The following is a 20,157-nucleotide window of genomic DNA, read 5'->3' as shown; positions in this document are numbered from 1 at the left end:
CAGTTCGAGAAAGTACAAAACATTACCATGTGAGAGCGATGGCTCTCTCGAGATAATGTTTTGTCTCGTACGTTTGAACTACGACAGGAAATTTATTATTCTTAAAGAGTAAGACCACAAGTATGCCGAAAATTTTATGATTGAAGATTTTTTGGTAAAACTAGCATACTTATGTGATATTTTTGTAAAGCTGAATGCTCTGAATCTCTCCCTGCAGGGAAGCAACATGCACCTTTTAAAGTCGATTAAGAAAATTTCAGCTTTTATAAAAAAAAAAAAAAAAAAAAAAACTAAAAGTATGGAAAAGAAAAATAAATGAAGACGGAGGAAATAAATAAAGAATGGACGGATGTTTTCCCTTGTTTGTTGTGTCCGTCAAATAAACGATTACTTGTTAACGTATATAATTAACTTTATTATAATAAAAACGTAACTTTGTGATGATACAAACGCAATTTTGTGCCTCTAGATCTAAGTGTCACTACAGCTAACACACCACTGACCGAAGACAAAGGAACCCGACAAAGGTCAGAGGTGCGGAGTCGCCTAACTAGGTCAAGGGACAATTCAGTGTGGTTATCCCCTATACATAACATTGTTGTAACAGTGTTTGCCTTCAATGGAGTTGATTTTTCTCGAGGTATGAACTCCATTTTTGAAGAACATTTATCACAGCTCATCACCTGGTTTGAGAGATATTTTTAAAATAATAATATCGATAAATTTGCATGGATTTAAAATCCATTAATGCCAGTCCTCCATCTGAATTTACTGCTGCAGAAGAAGAGAATATTATTGAGTTGTTTTGTGACAATACGTTGAAAACAAAACTTAGCAGTAGGGAATTAACTGAACTTTTACTGATATTTGGATATCAGTAAAAGATGAACATCCCTTCTGAGTGGTACAGCTCGGAGAATCTTAATTTCATTTGCGACTTCTTATTTGTGCAAAGCTGAGTTTGTCGCTGTGATAAAAACTAAGCATCAAAGTCTATATAAGAAGGTCGTACACGCGTACTGGAGCCGCCATTTTGGGACTTTTTGAGTCGCATGTTTAAAACAAACTTGTACGAACAATTAGTTTTATATGATATTAATTAAACTAATTTATGCAATTTTAGTTAAATTAATGTCGTATAAAACTGACTGCTCGTCCCAAAAAGTCCCAAAATGGCGGCTCCAGTACGCGTGTCCTGACCTTCTTATATAGACCTTGCTAAGCATCGCACGAAAATCAATGTGCAGAAGGAAATGAGGGTGGCTGTGTCCGGTTTGATACCAAGGTTTGAGAAAATGTGCGGTGATCAACAGGCTCATCCATCCCACTAATTATAATTAATTGAATTTGTTCAATTAATTTTTTTTGTTATCTTAAATACGTGTTTTATTTATTTTTTACTTAACTCTTTAATTAAAAAGATATTGGCTATTTCGCAAATTGTACTTGTTAGAATTTGACATAGGGCGCCTTGGGAAAATCTGAATTTAGCAAGGGCGCCGAGAATCGAAAAAGTTTGGGAACCACTGCAGTAGACTAAGGAGAAACTGAACGGATACAAAATAAATACAAGTTACTTTTTTTTTATTTAGGTTTTTATTCTTCTCAAACAGGAAGGGTTAAATTCCCAAAATCTTCCATGTGCACGGCCTAGTGAAGAATCATTCTCAAGTAGAAGTACCGGTACCTTAGTTACTAACTTACAATGCCCTTGAATCTATTTATTTAACAAATTTTGAAGACGTTTTACGCATAAAAATTGGTCAAATAATCAAAACGACGCCAATTAGCAATGTTTGGCGAATTTTAAATGAATTAAACATGTTTTAATAACTTAAGATATTAAGATATTAAGGACGTTGTCACTTTTTAAAAATAAATTGTCCCCAACTTGTTCAGATAAGAAGTGATAAGATCGAAATAAACGAAATAAGTAAATTTTTGAAGTGATTTGTTAAAAATATTTTTTCCCGCAATTAAATATATTACAAAAGGAAGGAAGAAGTCAAAAAATGTTGCGTAAGTTACGAGAAAACAAATCAGAATAAAGGAAACGAAGGAGATCCGAAACAGAAAGAAGAGACGCAATCATACTGCATGACGTCAGCTCTGTACACGTAAGTCGACACAATTACATAAATATCCTGCCACTTCATAACATAGTTCTTCATTATTAATTAATAAATAAAACGAAAATTCGAACAAATCGAATGCATTTTATTTTACACCATTAAATAATTATTATTAAACGCTTTATTACGGATTAATATATATATTTAATATCGGATTTTAACGCGTTGTGATACATAATGGATGTCGACAAGTGGTGAGGTGACGTTTCGGTGACGACTTCGTCTGGTAAGTTTGACGTGGCTACTACGTTTCTATCAATTTATCCACTCGGATTGCTTCAAACTCGGTGACGACGAGAAATACGTAAGTGGTAAGTAGACATGGACGAAACAAGATAATAACATTCGACCCCCGAACCCTGATGGTTCTCTCTTAATCCTAACTGGTTAATGTTTAACATGATATGTTCTTTTAAGTTGCTTAACCCTAAAGTTAGGCTTAAATCGACGACTGAGATTCTAAATAATAATACTTAAAAGTATTAAAGATTCGAAAAAAAGTTTTAATTCCTATAAATAATTTCTATTTTGCTTGCATGTAATTATGTATCGATCGAAATTAATGTTAAATTTCGCAATGTTTTTTCAATCGCGATCTAATTTCGGAAATATACTAGGAATGAGGTCTTCAAGGACGTTTTACCGTTTTTGTTTTAATTGAACTCTTTCTTCCTTTTCCTTTTAATTCTTTATCTCAATGGCTGAAAAAAATCTTTTCCATTTCTAATTGGCTTATTTTCACTAAATTTTATATTTAAAAAAATTTTATCAGAATGGTGTGCTAAATATAGCTTTTAACATATTGCTATTTTATCTATAGGAAAATAACGAAATTCTTTGCATCTAATGTTATTTACACGTCTTCGTTGTTGATTAGGATAGTTGCAAGTCTTATTATAAACAAGATTAAATATTTCCATCTATCTTTGTCGGGGGGGGGAATAATAATTCGACCTTTCTACTTCAAAATTCCTCCGTTATTTAAATGGTCACCTGATAATATTGTAAGAGCTATCTTGTTTATCTTTAGTGCCATCTAGTGGAAATACTTGAATTTTATTATTTATCATTTAAAAAAATATATATATATTTTACTGTGAGAATAAAATATTTCATTTTGTATATTTAATTTTTAATTTTATTACAAAACGATATGTGTCAAATGGTTTTATTTTATTATTGTAATGTATAGTGAAACCAATGTAAACCGGACTGGTATGGTAATGAATATTTTTTCTGATTTGGCAGGTTTCCGTTTTGAACAGGTTTTTTTTTTTAACACAGAAAATCACAGTGTTCCTAAGAATTTTTCTCTCATTTGGGCAGGTTTCTATCTTATTAAGGTTCTGTTTTGGACAGGTTTTACTATAAATCTTTCATTTTTATAATGTATATCAGTGGTTCTCAAAATATGGACCAGTGATGGTCTGAGAGCATGCAGCAGGTGGTTTCAGACTAACCTAGTCATTTTTCAGAGTGCAATTCTATGTTGTTTAGTCAGAGGAAAGAACATTTTTTGTATCACATATGTCGTTCATTAGGTTTCAAAATATGGCATACATTAAGGCACTATTTATGAGGATAGGAAGTGGATGTGGGGCAGAGATGGTCTATGGTTGACCTTTGACTTGATTTAACTGGTCTGTGGATCAAATAACTTTGAGAACCACTATAATGTATATTAATTCTGAAAGCATGTTTCAAAAAATTTTAAATAATTTTAATATACTATCTGAAAAGTTATCTGGAATCCTGCAGTAAATCTGAATGAAATAGGATAGATTTTGTATCCAATCAGAGTTGTTAAAATAAATATTAGAAAAATATTAGTCATTTACAGTGAATTTAGAGATTATGTTTTATAAAATTCATATTTACGGTTTATAATCTTTTAATGTGTAGTATTATTTAATATATAATAGATACAGGTGTCATATATGTTGTAACAATATCTTTAGATCATGTTAAAGGCTACCACTACACAACAATAAACTTGAAATACAATACACTAACTTAGTTTGCTGGTGTATTGATTACATTTTAAAATTTTAACATTTTGTTAAAATTATAAACTTAAAATATGATTTTGGAAATAATGTATAATAGACAATAAAACTTAGTGCTCTTTTTAAAAAAAATTACTGCCAGTATGCATATATTGTGACAAAAAGTAGTTTTGTTTTAGGGAAAAAATTAACATTAAAAAACACTGTTTAATACTATTAATTATTTATTTTAGCATTTATACTATTTTCCAGATTTTTTGTATTTCTCCTTTTTCACTTTCTTCCCTATTTCTTGTTTTGGATTTAGTGTCAGTTGCTAAATGGTGCCCTTTTAGTAGCCATGTTTTTACCGTTCTCTTTCAAAATATTATCATTAGCACTTCTCCATACCTTGTTTCTTGAGAAGAATGTAACAGGTACAGTACATACAGCATTGTGATTTCATCAAAAAAATGGCTTCTGATGAAAGGGGATTTTCATCTCATTTATTTTTTAGGGCAGCTCCAATTGGCCTACAGCATTTGTTGTGGCAAATAAATGATCCTGTTTGTTTCGTTTGTTTTTATCATGCCAGTCATCAGACTTCTTGCCTGAATATAGAATTTTTCTTACTGAGCAACTGCTGATACTACATACTGTTCTATAAAGCTAGTGGAAGGAATGGAAAAACTAGATTGAGGTGCCTCTAACAGTGATGTTGGGTAGCAGAATCGGGGCTACGAAGTTGGCATCAGTGTTGTTCCATCTAGTACTTTTCTACTAATCTAGTATCTTTTTACTTGTTCCAGTACCAAGATACCCAACACCATTTTCCTAGTACCATTTATGAAATCCTATTACCTTTTCTTTTAATTTAATACCTTTCAAAACATTCATTTTTATTGTACAGTCAAACCTGTTTTTATGTGGTCTTTTTTTGTGCGATTTTTTTTAATGCGAATTTTTAATCTGCGCGGTTTTTTTTGTGCGATATAGTTGGCGACTAGTCTCGTGCGATTTGTCATGTCTCACGTTGACTTATTATAGCTAAATAAACTTATTATAGCATAAATAAACTTATTATAGTAATATTATTGCATGAATATGCAAAAAATGAAATAATTTATTTTTAAGTCAAAAAAACACCACCTGGACAAAAATATGTAAAACAGACGATAGACGAGACAATGCAGTCAAGTGCTGACATCTGTTGTCAATAAATTCTATTTTGTACGGTTTTGAGTTATTTTCTATGTGAGACTTTTTTTATGTGGTCCCTATTGACCGCATAAAAAAAATATTTTTTTAATTGTGTTGCGAAAACTATTTTTTATAGCCACTCGTGAAGTTTCGTGCGATTTTTTTTTATGCGGTCCCTATCCACCGCATAAAAACAGGTTTGACTGTATATTTCTATATTTTTTTACTTTACTTTGGCAGTAAATAGATGTTTTTATTGCTTCCTCATTCAAGTGCAGCAGTTGAACGTATTTTTTTGCAATTAAATTTAATAAAAACTAAACTACAAAATTGAGTTCTTACTGATTCCTGTGAAGCACTGTTATTAGCGAAGGAGCTACTTAAAAGCAACAACGATAAAATGTTACACTTGGAAACCATCATCTGCTTCAACCATACAAAAACATTCTAGTGAGGAAGATTCTGATGATGATGATCTTACCAGTGATTTTTCAATGTGATAATTTTAAAGTTTAGTACTTCATGTTCATTACTTTTGTTTTGACATTTTGTTCATTTGATTGCTGTTGAGGAATAATAGCATTCTTGTAATATGAATTTATCCTGTATGAATTTTTGTATGTTACATGTAACACTATATATATTTTAATAAATAGAAATTTGATAAATTATAAATTTATATATTATTTATAAGTACAGTAGAGCGTCGATAAGTGGAACGTCGGTAAGTGGAATGGCCGGAAAGTGGAACGATTTTCAATCGGACTGTGTCGTGCTGAATCGAATGTTTTTGATACTAAATTTACTTCTAAAGTATAATTTTCATGTTTTTTATATTCTTTAATATATTTATTTTGTTTGTACAAAATGCAGAAATAATTTTTAACGATACGATAGCCTCGATGATTATTATAAAAATTTTCGTTAGGCTTAAAATCGACGAAAATTCAACACGAAGCAACACGCAACGGAGAAAAATTCAACAGGAAGCGATACGCAACGGAAAAAAATTTGAACATCGGACAGGTTAATGTATTTTTTCGTACAAAGTCGGAAACTGGAACAAATCATTAACTGGAAGGACCCCAGTCCCCAATTGGTTCCACTTATCGATGCTCTACTGTATATATTTAAATAATATATTATGTTACTATATACATACATTCAGCAGTTTACAGTCAAAGTAATGCCTGCATTAGTCAATACAATCACTTCTTGACTTACGACAGAGTTTAGTTCCGCAACTTCGGACGTAAGTCGAAATGATCGTAAATCGAGAAGTGACTGTACTTAACAACAAAACAGTTAGCCATCTTACGCAAGCACATGCAAAAGGTAACTAACTGCAGAACAAAACTAAAGATGACGCAATCAATTGCAAGATATATATGTATATGATATATATTTGATGAAAACTATAAAAAATTGATAATTTTAAAAATTTTTTATGAAATTTTTCATCGTAAGTCGAGGGGTCGTAACTTGAGAAGTGACAGTAGATCATTTTGACTTAATGTATTGATTCTGCACATACGCATGTTGTATTATTATTATTAATGATTTTTAAAAAAATACTATTGCACATTACTGGTTAACTTCATACCTGGCGGCACAGTAATATAGGTAAGTTTTGTGTGGCAGAAAGTTGTGGTTTATTATCACAGGAAGAAAACAAGCACTGTGTTTCAGTACGTATCCAACCCAAAGATGCATGTGTTTTCCTGAAGCAGTTTTCTTTGCCTGCGTACAGGTGGCGCTCAACTCAATTCCACTAGCTCTATTGATGCATTTTATGCTATCTTCCAGTGTGGCATATTGGTGTATTACAGCTGAAAAATAGCCCTGACATATATAAAATTCTTATTTATTATGTAACATTTTAATTTTCAATACAAATCTTAAATAAAACTAATGCATTCTCACTAATCTGAATATGTGTTAATCCAAACTCTTTAATTTTTAACCAGTTATTTTTATCATGTTAATAATAAATTTTATGATTTTGAATTGTTTTTAATTGTAACAAATTAACCTAGGCCTAAGCGAAATATGCACTATTGCATACTAATTAGAATAGTGGAAATTTCTAGTTTTTAATGAAATAATAATTATAAATAATGAAAATTATTATTGTTAGTTGGAACACTGTTGAGAAGCAAAAATGAAAATAAGGATTGCTATTGAATAGTTACTTTTTGAGATATGTTTTAGTTTTAATACTGGCAATATTTTTTAAAAACTATGAATTTGTGAAATCAACAAATTGAAAATAACTTTTAAATATATGTACTAAAAATAGTATGTGTTTTTCTGTAGTCTTTTTTGACTTTTTTTTTTATATTGGTTTGTTTGGAAAGTTTGTAGTGATTTTTGATATCTGACAGTTGAGACACTGATTGATGCAAAAATTATTCGAATTGTATAAACCAATGAATATTACAAAAAGTGATCTTGAGATGTGTGTTACCAAAAAAATGTTGAGATTATTCAAATAGTGTTTAATTTGTCTTGTTGTGAAAATGGATGCGAACAAATGCATTTTCAACATTTGTTTCTTTTCGTCTATCGTAAAGATAAAAATGCTGTACAAACAGCGAAAGAAATATGAGATGTTTATGATGGGAGTGCTGTAGTGGAATCAACTGTTTGAAAGTGGTTTGCTAAATTTAAAGTGGGTATTTTCAGCCTTGAAGATGTCCCTGCTCATGAAGACCTCCCGTTATTGAAGAGGACCAGATCAAAACATTACTGGACAAAAATCCTCGTTACACAATTCAAGAGATTGCAGACATAGTGAAGTCATCAAATAGTGCTGTATTTTAACATCTAAAGAAGCTCGGATACGTGAATTGTTATGACATTTGGACACCTCCAACTTAATGGAAAAGAACTTACTGGATTGCATCTCCATTTGTGATTCTCTTGAAAAACGAAATGAAAATGGTCCCTTTTCTGAAGTGTTTAGTGACAGGTGATGAAAAGTGGATTGTTTATAACATCAGCCAAAAATGATCATGAGGTAAGAAAAATGAACTATTGTTAAAAACTCCAAAGGTCAGTTTTCAGCCAAAGAAGGTCATGCTTACTGTCTAGTGGGATTGGATAGGAATCCTGTACTACGAGCTGCTTCCACAGAATCAGACAATTGATTCTGACAAGTATTGTTCCCAATTGGATTAACTGAACATGGTAATTAAAGAAAAACGGCCAAAACTGGCCAATGGAAAAGGCATTGTGTTTCATCAAGATAATGAACACTGCAAAAATTATTGGAACTAGGCTGGGATGTTTTACCCCACTCCCATACCCAACCTTTTCCCATCAGACTACCATTTGTTCCGTTCTCTGCAGAATTCCCTTTGTGATAAAAACTTTGATACTTTAGAAGCTTGCAAAAACCTCATGGAACAGTTTTTTGCAGGAAAAACTGGAAAGTTCTATTAAGAGTAGTGTGGTGCTTAAAATAGAGAAAAAATAAATTGCTTACTTTTTTGTGCTTACCCTCCAGAATTATTCCAACTGGTCTCAAATTACTACAGAAGAAATTTGAACTTGATATATTAATGTTTAGAGGTAGCTCAATAACCACAAAGTTTATAAAAAGAGCAATATATGACAAATGAAAACATACAAGACCTGTTTTGGTAAACCAGACTTGTTTCACTTTTTTGGACAATTACAGACAAATTAAATAGTCATGTAGTAGACTCTACAATATTCAGAAACTTGATGGATTGCAAACCAAAAATGCAACAAAAAAATTTTTAAATGTGACAATTCACAATTTGAAATTTTCAGTATGATGTTCAATGCAACTTTATCAGTTTATTTTAGTAGAGGCAGAGAGTGTCTCTGTCTTGCTGTCTGGATAAGCCTGATGGTGCTGTTGAACAACTTGCAGCAAATACTGAAGTTGTAATTCATCATGAGTCATTAGGCCACTGAATTCCTGGATGAGTCCGACCATGTGTTCTGAATGGTTGTTAACAACTTTAATGGCATGTACTGATTCTTCAGCCTTCTGGTATTCCTCTCTATCTTTCCAATGGTCAGGATCTACAATGAGAAATGTATCTAGAAGTTCCATTAATTCAAAGAGAGTTCGTGACTTCGCAGATATAAAGTCCTCAAGATTTTTTCTCATGAATGTGTCCAGTACTGTAATTATTAGTCTCTTTGTAGCAGAACTTACATGGTTATCGAAAAAAGCTAAATCAACAAAATCTGGCAACAAATACCATAAGTGTTTAGAAAATTTGAGAGATGCTGCCTTGGATATTGTCATGTTGATTGCTGAGTATCAAGAAGTGATTTCAGAAGATAAAGGTCATTGTTAGGAGCACTGGCTGCCAATGGGGCTGAAATCCAGGCTTTCAAGTACACATGTGCAGCAAAGACATATGTGCTGTAGTCTCTTCTCTTCTTTTTTTGTTAAGTGGAACTGGCCCCTAAACATCCACACCTTCAAACTGTAAATTACCTTTGAGAGTCAGCATGCATGATGCATGGCTCCAGGTGCCATAAATTGGACCTCTCTCTGTGGGATTGAACCAAGAAAGATAATAATAAGTTCAGTGAATTTTCTGTAGTCATCTCTTGGCTGATTGTTTTCCCGATTGCTGTTAGCAAACTCAACAACACCATCTTTGATGTCTTGCAGTGATCTTGATACTGTGTTATTTGTAAATCCTGTTTCGTATTTCTGTTGATCAATTAACTGCCAATGACGTTGAAATCAGTTAAAGAGTGGAAATTCTGGTGATGATGTGGATCCCAGACAGATTTCAAATGCTGCACCAATGATCAGCTCAGTTACATGAAGCCTGTATTCACAAGTCATGACAGAAATTAATTTTGTGGGAATGTCATGTAACAAATGTGTTTATTTATTGAGTTCATTTATTGAGATGACCAACTACAGTTTTACAAACTGTTGTACTAAAATGGACACATTGTGGTTCAAGGTTGTGATTGCTGTATGCTCATCCTTATTATTTTAAACTTATAAAACTTCAGTGACATTGAGCTACCAGTAAATATTCACCAATGGAGTAGATTTTTGGCACAAATTTTTTCTATATATATTTGAATGGAAATAGAGGGTAGGAGGTTCACATTTACAAATTGTGAAAATAAGCTCCACACTGAAAAAGAGGGTATCATAAAGCACCCCTATAGATGACAACACATCATTAAAAACAACAGCACATATGTAATAGAATAATAGTATTTTTAGTTTTAAAACAGTTTCTTTTATTTTTCTTAAAAATTGCTACGAACTTTCTGAACAAACCAATATATATAACCCTGCTAACTAGTCTTGTGAAGTCTTTAGACCAGGGATGGGCAACCTTTATTAAGGGCCACATTTTAAAACTTTTGAACTGATGCGGGCCACATACAAGAGAAAGGAGGAAAAAAATGCTGGTAAATCACAATTATTTATTCATATATAATTATAAATTAGCACATGTATACTTAATTTAGCTTCTGGTACTGATGTAAACATAATATATTGGAAATATTTGGTTAAATATTTGTCACTGCTAGTTTTAAATTAGTTTCGATGTGTCTGTTACCCAGTTTCTTGTTTTAATTTTTACTAAATTCATTGTGGAAAAACTATTCACATACATAAATTGTAGAAAATAATGATTGAATTTTTGCTGCATACTCCTTAAGCTGAGAAATTGATATATTTATTCATATTTTATGTGATGTGGGCCGCAAAAAATATTAATGCAGGCCGCATGTGGCCCGGGGGCCGCTAGTTGCCCATCCCTGCTTTAGACAATGGCTGCCTTCAGCAGAGTTAACAGTTGTAACGGAGTAAAGGTGTTTCAATCAGTAGGTGTCATGTAGCAATGTGGATCTGTTGAATGATAAGTGACATATGCATTGGAACAGGAAGTTGGTGTGATGGTGCTAGAAGTAGTTTCTACTTTCATGTGTATGAACTTGTGCTTATTTTAGTTAAATTTATATTAGACATGCCTGTTTTCAGTGGTTTATGAACACTTATTGGCATATTAATGTTGCAATGAATACCTTTGTATTGATATATAATGCCTTTATTCTCTTGCAAGGGTGCAGCCATCATTGATCAGTTGCAGCTAGTGAAAGGTAACATAAAGAACTATGCTACTAAATGTGACATCAAAACAGCACTACTGTAGAGGGTGTTTAGCAGCAAAATACTCAACAGCTCTGGAACTGTTGAGTCTGCTGAACAAATGCCATTGTCTTCTTTTGGTCTTGCAGGGTTTAAGCTGGGAAAAATTTTCTGTAGCATTTTAGCTAATTTTACTAAAAAGTTGTAGCAAAATTTTAGAAACTAGCTAATGTTTCTCATCTGTGAGGTTGCCCAGAACAATACACAATACATTATTGTTTAAACATTTGTTTTATTCTCATAGATACTGTACATTATTACAGTGTACTGCACTACCAATATAACCATAAATCTGTTGTTACAACCCACAAGTATCAAACATTATTGAACAATCCTTCTTGGTTTTGATTTGCACCAGGCAACAAATGCTGAATGAAAATCAAATTCCCATCTTGAAGGCCATTTGTGGAGATGTTTAACAAGTTGCTGACATTTTTTACGTCGACAGTTTCCGATGGGAGTTTTTGTTAATGTCATCTCCCTTAGGCCAAGACTCCACTAGCATAAAAATGGGCATAAAACCCCTCGCTGTAAAAGCCTTTAATCACGTGACCATGATATTTTACACCTGAGCTGGTCGTAAAACCAACGTAAAAGTGAGTTGAGCAGTGTTCAATTTTCGACATGAATACGGCCGTAAAACGGTACCATCCACCAATCAGAAGTCAGTGAAATCTAGGTCATTGTGACATGGTGCGAAAATGGCGGAAAATGAGCTTTTGTGTATGTTCTGTCGTGGCTACTCTAGAATAGATCTGGAAAGATTTATCGAAAACATCCGAAAGTATTCATGTATCTACAAGAGGTATCCTGATTATAATAATAGATGCCTAAAACATGTGATATGGACAGCCAAAGGAAAATCCTTCAATTTTGAGGAGTATATAATAAAAAAGCTAAGCTTATAAGTGCTGTATATTATCTTAATAATATGATAATAAAAGTTAATATATGAAAGTAAAGATATTATTTTTACTACATTTCTAATTATAGTACAGAAAAAACTTGTAGAATATAATCATTGTCTTTATATCGATATATTACGTATACAACTATACAGGCATAACTTCAACAGCACCGTCGCCATAAAAAGTTTGCTAGCCGGACCTCCACCGCGATCTGAGTGCACATGCAAATAGGTCACGTAATTAAAAGTTTTTACAGCGAGTGGTTTTACATCCATTTTTATGCTAGTGGTATCTTGGCCTTAATCTTTCACACACAACGGTGTGCACTGGGTGTGAAAAAACAAATTCAATAACTGTTGATATATGAGAGTAATCTGAGAGAAGGTCATTTACAACTATCATTTTATAAACTTTAGCTGATGACATATCCTTACATTTGATAGCAACAAGTCTTTTAAACAAATCCCATTCCATCAGAAATATTGTTTCTAAAATTACAATATTAACAATTAAGTATTCATTTATTGGAAACTTTTGTGATGTCCCATACATGAGGTGACATCTGTCAATGTGGACTTTTGTGCAGTCGGAGTGACAAGAGATTGCACTCTGTTGATACTAACCGTCCCATTTTAGGAGAGATAGGGGAATGTTACGGTTGCCATTTGGTCGATATTGGGTAGGTTTGGCTGGCAATTTTATATTGAGGCCAGCGGTTGGCAAAACAATTTAAAATATAAACAAAATTATATTTTAATTCAAAAAATATTAGATACAATTATTTTTAATATTTAGTAAGTTTACTTATAATGATAAAATGCTTGAACAACACCTTAAATACTTTTTCGGCAACACTGTTTAAACAAGCATTTTTGACCCTTTTCACAGGTCTGTGTCAGGTTTACAAGAAGATTTGAAGTGTCTTCTTAAACAGTGCAAATCTTTTTGTTAAACCTGATGCAGACCTGCAAAAAGGGTTAAAAATATTCATTTATAGAAATCAAAGTGTTGCTGAAAAAATTATTTAAGGTGTTTTTCAAGCTAAATTAGTTTCAGCTTATATAGAAGTGTTTTTTTTTTTTTTAATGATAAAACAACTTTCCCATTATATCTAACTATTAAAGTTTTTGTTATGATTCACAAATGATGCTGTAATACGTTAGAATCGTGCGAAACACATTCGAAAATTTAAGTGAAAATAATCATTTGCACTAAATTTACTGCCATTTTGAATTTTTTAAAAATTGATTTTTTAAGATGAATTAGTCTAGGCATTTGTTTGATTCTTCTTTTCCTCAAATTGTGCATTTAGGGAAACATGGCTCAAGTGAATGAATTCAAAACTTGGTTAACTCGTGATGATAATGATATTTGGCTTGTTGCATCATTTGCCAAACCTCATTTAGTGTTAAATATGATGGAATTACAGCATTTACAAGGCATGCCAATTGTGAGAAGCGTTAAAAAAAGAAGTGCGTCTTCTCATTACCTCTTCTGGTCGTCGCATCGGTCAACGAAACAGTTTTCAAAGTAGGCAACCTTAGATGGCATGATGGGATAGTTTTTTTTATTTCAGTAAAAGGGAATTAGCTGTAATTTGTTTGGGGGTAGTGTTGCAATATTAACTTTATCTGCAATAAGATTACAAATTTATTTTCTACTACACAATAAAAGCATGTGTTTCTACATATAAATAGAGAATATTCAGGTTTCTTTCAAAAGATTGATTCTGGATTTTCCAATCGTTTTTCATTCTTAAGCTTGATGTTTATTAATTAATGAATGTATTGTGTCGTAATGTAGATTGTTAATTTTGTAAACTGAAATGAACTTTAGAAAGTATTCAAAATAATCTGTTTTTGGCAGAATCTGAATTGGGAGAAATTTTCGTATCATCCTATCGCTGGTTAAAACATCTTAAAAACATGTGGTTAAAACACTTTATAACCACTTGGAAATCATTAGTTTTTTAGTGAAATGTGCCAAGAAAATTGTTGCTAAATCTAAATTCTTATAGCATTTTAGTGAAAAAACTAGTGACAGATTAAACTGGTCTTGGAAGGTGAAAGTCTTGATCTCATTAGTGAAAGCTTTGGAAAAACTTAAAATAATAAAATTATTATTAATAATAATTTAAAATATTTATGTTACCCACTTGAACAGTGCTGAAAATATTCCGATAAATGCTTGGAAGGCACTGGCCTCTCTGGCATTTGTCAGAATTGTCAGATGACCAGTCCATTTCTGCCTGCTAATCTGAATAATGCCATTCAATAATTAGTTTAAATTAGCTAGAGAGCATTGTATTTTCATTTTATTTGCTTAACTGTTATTTGTTAAAAGCAAAAGTGTTTTTATTTCAAACCGTAATACATTATCAATAGAAAAAGAAGAAAAGGTAGCAATAATAATAACAGTAAACTATGTTCTCAGTACTAGCAAGGTGTTATTAACTTCTGATGGGGCAATAAGTTTTAGTGAAAGTTTAGAATTTAGCATTCTATAATTATTATTTTTTCTATATATATATATATATAATTTCTTGATAAATAATAAAAATGACCTGGATGATAAATATATTTTTAAAATTACACAAAATAATGGAAGAATATAAAAGATGTCTTCACATTTCATCCCTATTATACAAAGGAGCATAACATTCTTACAGTAGAATTGATCTTTTATCGGAGGTTCTCATCAACTTCAATATGTAAAACATCAAAACGTTTTTCATTCAGTGATGGCAAAATTACAAAAGTATATTGATAAATAATAAAAATGATTGAGATGATAAATATATTTTGAATAATACACTTAAATCTTACCAAGTTTGATTTTCGATAGATTCAAAAATATAACATGATAATATCTTTAAAATATTATATTATCATGTAAGTATACTGCCATAATCTAAAGGGATAGAATATTTGGAACATAACAAGTATTTGGTAACTTTTTTGCCAGTTTTTTATAATTGAACCCATTTCATCTGTTGGTTGTATTTGTAAACTTCTCACTTCACATAGCAATAATTGTTTATCAGGTAAAAAAGTTTTCATGTGGTTTTAAAATTGCAATTTGGAGTACAGCATAAAGCTTTGCTCTTTGTGTATTTTGCTATTTTACTACTAAACTATGTAAATACATAAATATTTGAATCATCTTGATTTAAAAAGCTTGTTTAAATTCAGCAATTATAACTTCCTACTTTTTGTTTTGAAAACATTGTAAATGGACATTGTCCAATGCTTTCCAATATATTTATTTGTGAAAAACCAAACTAAGGTCGATACATATTCAGTACATATGTAAACCTTGACAGAAGTGACCCAGATAAAATAGCTGTTTTTAAAACACCAGAGGGCAAGTGTCTGGTAAAAAATGTGAATAGACCTAGAGGAGTTACATGTTTGCAGATGGTCTTTGACTGAAGAGAAAGCAATTCTAAATGTGCATTACATCAATTAGTAAAGAATAAAGTTAAAATACAAGCTTAGGCAGTTTGTTTCTAAGATTGATTTTATTGTATGAACAAATAAACAAGCTCTCTCTTTCTCTCTCTCGTTTTTTTAAAAATATTTTCTTTGTTTCTTCTGAACTTGTTTACTTCTATACTTGTAGAACTTGAAGAAGACAATTGAAATTACCAAAGATGTTTGAAATCAATCTTAGGGTAAATATTAATTTTCTGTTTTAATTTAAAAGTTAATATCTAAAATTATGCATAAATTTAAAATATGTTTGGTAATATTTATTGAAACAAACATTTAGCATGTCAGCCATCATCATTTTAAAATTCCATTTCAATACATTGTAAATATAAAAATCTCCAGATATACATTTTTTGTATATCTGGAGTTTTTTATATTTACAATGTATAAGAACAATAGCAGTTATTAATTCTTTTCAGATTTTCATGATTTCATATTTAGTTTGTATAATCAGGGTAAACTCAAAGTGGATATAGTGTGCGTAAATGACACAGATACCAAGATGCTAAAAACACTGAAATCAACTAAGAATTTTTTGAATTTTTATATCAAAATAGTTTTTTTAAATATGTTCTAATTATTTTGCGTGGCTTGTAAGCAAAGTGTGCCAACTGCATATGATTGTCTGTACAGACAGAATGAACTGTGATAAAGAAGCATTGGCAGCTATTTTAATCTTATCATACACTATATTTATAGTGCAAATATGACCATAAAGTGCATGATATTTGCAGACTATAAACTGGTTTCTTATGTAGCCTGTTAAATCTTATTAAAATGATGTATTAAGAAAAATTGAATTTCTTGACTTTTTTAAAAATTGTAATATCTAATTTGAAATTTGCATCAGATATGCATTGATTGTTTGAATCAAAAACAAGTTTTTTTTAATAGTTATAATTTTTGAAGTTTTTTTAACCTGACAAGAAAAATTATTGTGTACAAGCACTTAAAATTTAACTAGAGCTACTTAGTATATAATAATGAGATAATACACTGTTTACTAATATATTTTCTGAGCATTCTGGGATAGTTCAATAGGTTAAAAATGTGAATAGATGCTATAACTTTAAAATTGATTAATATTTTGTAGGCTTATTTTTTTTTTTATGTATGTAGTCTACATGATGTATCTTTTGCATTGAATGAACTTAGTTTTAGAACATTTATAAAAGTTAAATTGTTTTGTGCTCTTATATTTTTAACAGGATGGCTAGAAGTCTGGTTTTTAAGCACTCTGCTCTCTAGTGGCACCACGAGCTGGATGTTAATTTGTCTTCCTTTTTGGACTCCATCTAAAATAATTATATAAAGACCAACAACTGCTGAATTATCGGGCTAGCAAATGGCTATAGTAATATTAATAATTTAAGTTAATTTGGTACTAGAGTTAGGCGTTAGGCGCCATCTCTTGCTAAATTAACTTAAATTATTAATATTACTATAGCCATTTGCTAGCCCGATAATTCGGCAGTTGTTGGTCTTTATATATAACGGGTTAGTTGTTGTTTATTTATAAAATAATTATAGTAAAAGCTCTACATTGGCACATTTCACATATCTGGGGTTGGGTATTTGAAAACATTTTTTTCATATTTGTGAAGATAAAATTCACATATTTGCAGAAAGATTAACAAAAATAATGGAAGTAGTGGATAGATGGACAATTAAATGACTAAAATTTTAATGTTTTTATTGTAAAATCATTCTACTGAAATTTGTGGTGTTGGCCATTAGACTGTGCTAAGGAAATCTTGTAGCTAGCGTTGCCACCTTTACAAAATTGCTGACCTGGACAGCAGGTCAGGTTTGTTCGAACAGAAGTTCCTGACACATGCGCAATGTCATTTTACAATGCAAAGAATAACATGCATGCCGGTTCTAAATCAGTTAGTTAGGGACTAGGGACTTGTGTAGGAGTAACGTATATAACCTAAATTAAGAAAGAAAGAACAGATAATTTAGCTCCATAGAAGACATGTACGGACGTACAAGCAAAAAAAAAAGAAAGAAAAAAAAAAAAGGTTGAGAGACAGGTTGCGCATCATGCATCGGCGTAAACAGAGTAACATGGTGGAATGGCAGATGAGTTTCAGTGAGTGTGAGGTCTTTCGCTGTTCAAATGGTGTAAGTTTATAAAAATATTTGCAAGAACTTTGTTTCATTGTAATTTCACAATTTCTACAAAGTTCCTGGACAAAATTACTAGTTCACCCAGACAGTGAGTCAATTCCTGGATTGTCCGGGTGAAAACCAGACAGGTGATAAGACTACTTGTAGCTTTTTATATTATATTAACATGCATGTTTAAGCAGAGAGAGAAAAGTGTTTTACATTATATGCATTGTCAATGTCAGTATTGTATTTTATGAGAGAATTTAATTTTTCTTTTATCCTTATAAACTAGCAATGCCAAGACTAGTGGTGAAATATCAAAAGCCAAAGGAAGTGACGTTTCTTGAAGATAAAGTTAAAGTGTCAGATTGTTTGTAGAGAGAAGACTGAAATTATATTAATTATTGTAAATAGGTCTATCATAATATACACTAAGATAAGAGAGAAATTAGAAATGTTAAATTTCTAATCTCTGTCTTTTTTTTATCTTAGTTGTAAAATATCTTTTATCTTAATAGTAAAAGTTAAATAATTATTTTCTAATTATATATTTTTTTCAATTCCTTAATCTTCTTTTATCAATATATTTCTCTTTTCTGCATTTGCAATTTCCATATTCACAGCAATTGTACAAAACAATACCACTGTGTATTCTGTATATAGTATCTAAAAAAAAACCAGAATTTTATTTTTACGAAATTAATAAAAAGATCAAATTACAGTTTACTGCCTTAAAAAAACCCTTATGTTAAAGCAAATTTTGTCATTTCCCTAGCAAAATGCCATTGTCATGTTAATTTACACATGATAAAGTGAACAAAAATTTTAACAAAATTCTTTAAATCAAAATTCTTTCTTGGAAGTTGTAAATTTCCTTTACAACTTCCAAGAAATAACCCTATTTTCAATAATAATTTTATTATTAATATAGAAAAGTGTTAAAAGCAAAGTGGTACTGTAATAAATGTTCTGTTTTGAATAGAATAATTTTCTTCCCCTAGTAAGCAAAGATGGGTTTGACCTCTGATTGTAGAGCAATTCAAACATCTGCTTTTAGCAGACTATTCTACTGTACTCAGAAAATAGGGATTAAACTTTAAGGATGCCCATCCCTTTAAATGGATATAGTCTCATGCAAACACCTGCTAGTTTGCATATTGGCAAGTGCATACAGTGATGCTAGATTTGGCTACTTTGCACCAAATTTGGCCTTTTTTTTGTTTTTTTTACTCTTTTGGCACCAAAAAATATTTTCTACTTTTTTCTGAGAATTGTTTGAAAAAATCATGGATTTCTTTTAGTTTTGTTTTGTTTTGTTTTGTTTAACAGGAAAATGTTATACTTAGCAATGGAATAAGTTTTTTACTTTATAACAGTGATGAAAAGGCATGGGTGTGGCATTAAGACATTTTTTTAATGAAATTTATATTATTGTATTTTTTACAGCCAATCTTTTATTGTTTTTAGAAGCAAGAAACATTATTCTCTTGAAATTTAAGATAGCCATTTGTAGCATATTTTGCAGTTATATGTAATACATCATCTGATGATATACTTTTCTTTGCCAAATATCATTTTAAATTGCACTGTTAACTATACTTTTTATTTTCAAACAATCTATATTGAGAATGTTTATGGAATCTCATTCAATGATTTTTGTTATACCTTTAATAGTAATATTGAAACAAAAGTGTTGATACTTTATATAAAATGTTTAAAAAGAAACTAAAAATATAATTTTTATATTAGAAACTTTATTAAATAATGTATACTTGGATTCAAATATCTGTTTCAATTGTCTATTCCATACAATATTTGTACTGAAATCTTGTGAGAAATGGCTTCTTTTTTATATGCATGCTATATTCCATGTGTTTATCACAAATTATCTTTGAAAAAACTTACTTCATCAGATGACCATTATGAAAGCAGTTGAGAAAGATTGAGACAATGAGAAATATAATTTTTTCAACCACAACAATGCTTACAAGTCCATGAATCTTACATAGCTGTTATTGTAGAATGACAACTATATAAGGGATTCATGATATTGAGCATATCCTTTTTATAACTTCATCTGCAGAATCTTTGTGAAAAAAATATAATTTTTATTCAAACTTTCAATACTTGTAAATAATGAAAACTTCTCAGTTT

General features: G+C 30.9%; 1 protein-coding gene across 8 annotated transcripts in view; it reads left to right on the top strand.

The window, feature by feature from the left end:
* The first annotated feature begins 2,293 nt into the window (after positions 1-2,293).
* The window catches only part of LOC136988161 (cyclic AMP-dependent transcription factor ATF-1-like), a 64,214-nt gene continuing 46,350 nt past the window's right edge, over positions 2,294-20,157 (top strand). For 2 of the 8 annotated variants that reach the window (XM_067285990.1, XM_067285983.1), the window contains exons 1-2: positions 2,316-2,443; positions 16,019-16,070. In XM_067285990.1, coding sequence (XP_067142091.1) covers positions 16,050-16,070 — 21 coding nt within the window. In that variant the 5' untranslated portion in view covers positions 2,316-2,443; positions 16,019-16,049. Of the gene's footprint in view, positions 2,444-16,018; positions 16,071-20,157 lie in introns of all 8 variants that reach the window. The other 6 variants (XM_067285991.1, XM_067285987.1, XM_067285988.1 and 3 more) reach the window with 6 other exon arrangements.

Source organism: Centruroides vittatus, unplaced genomic scaffold, assembly GCF_030686945.1.
Source record: "Centruroides vittatus isolate TY-2023 unplaced genomic scaffold, ASM3068694v2 scaffold_324, whole genome shotgun sequence".
Lineage (NCBI taxonomy): Eukaryota > Metazoa > Arthropoda > Arachnida > Scorpiones > Buthidae > Centruroides > Centruroides vittatus.
Note: the sequence above shows the minus strand (reverse complement) of the source record. Positions and strands in the feature narration are given on the sequence as shown.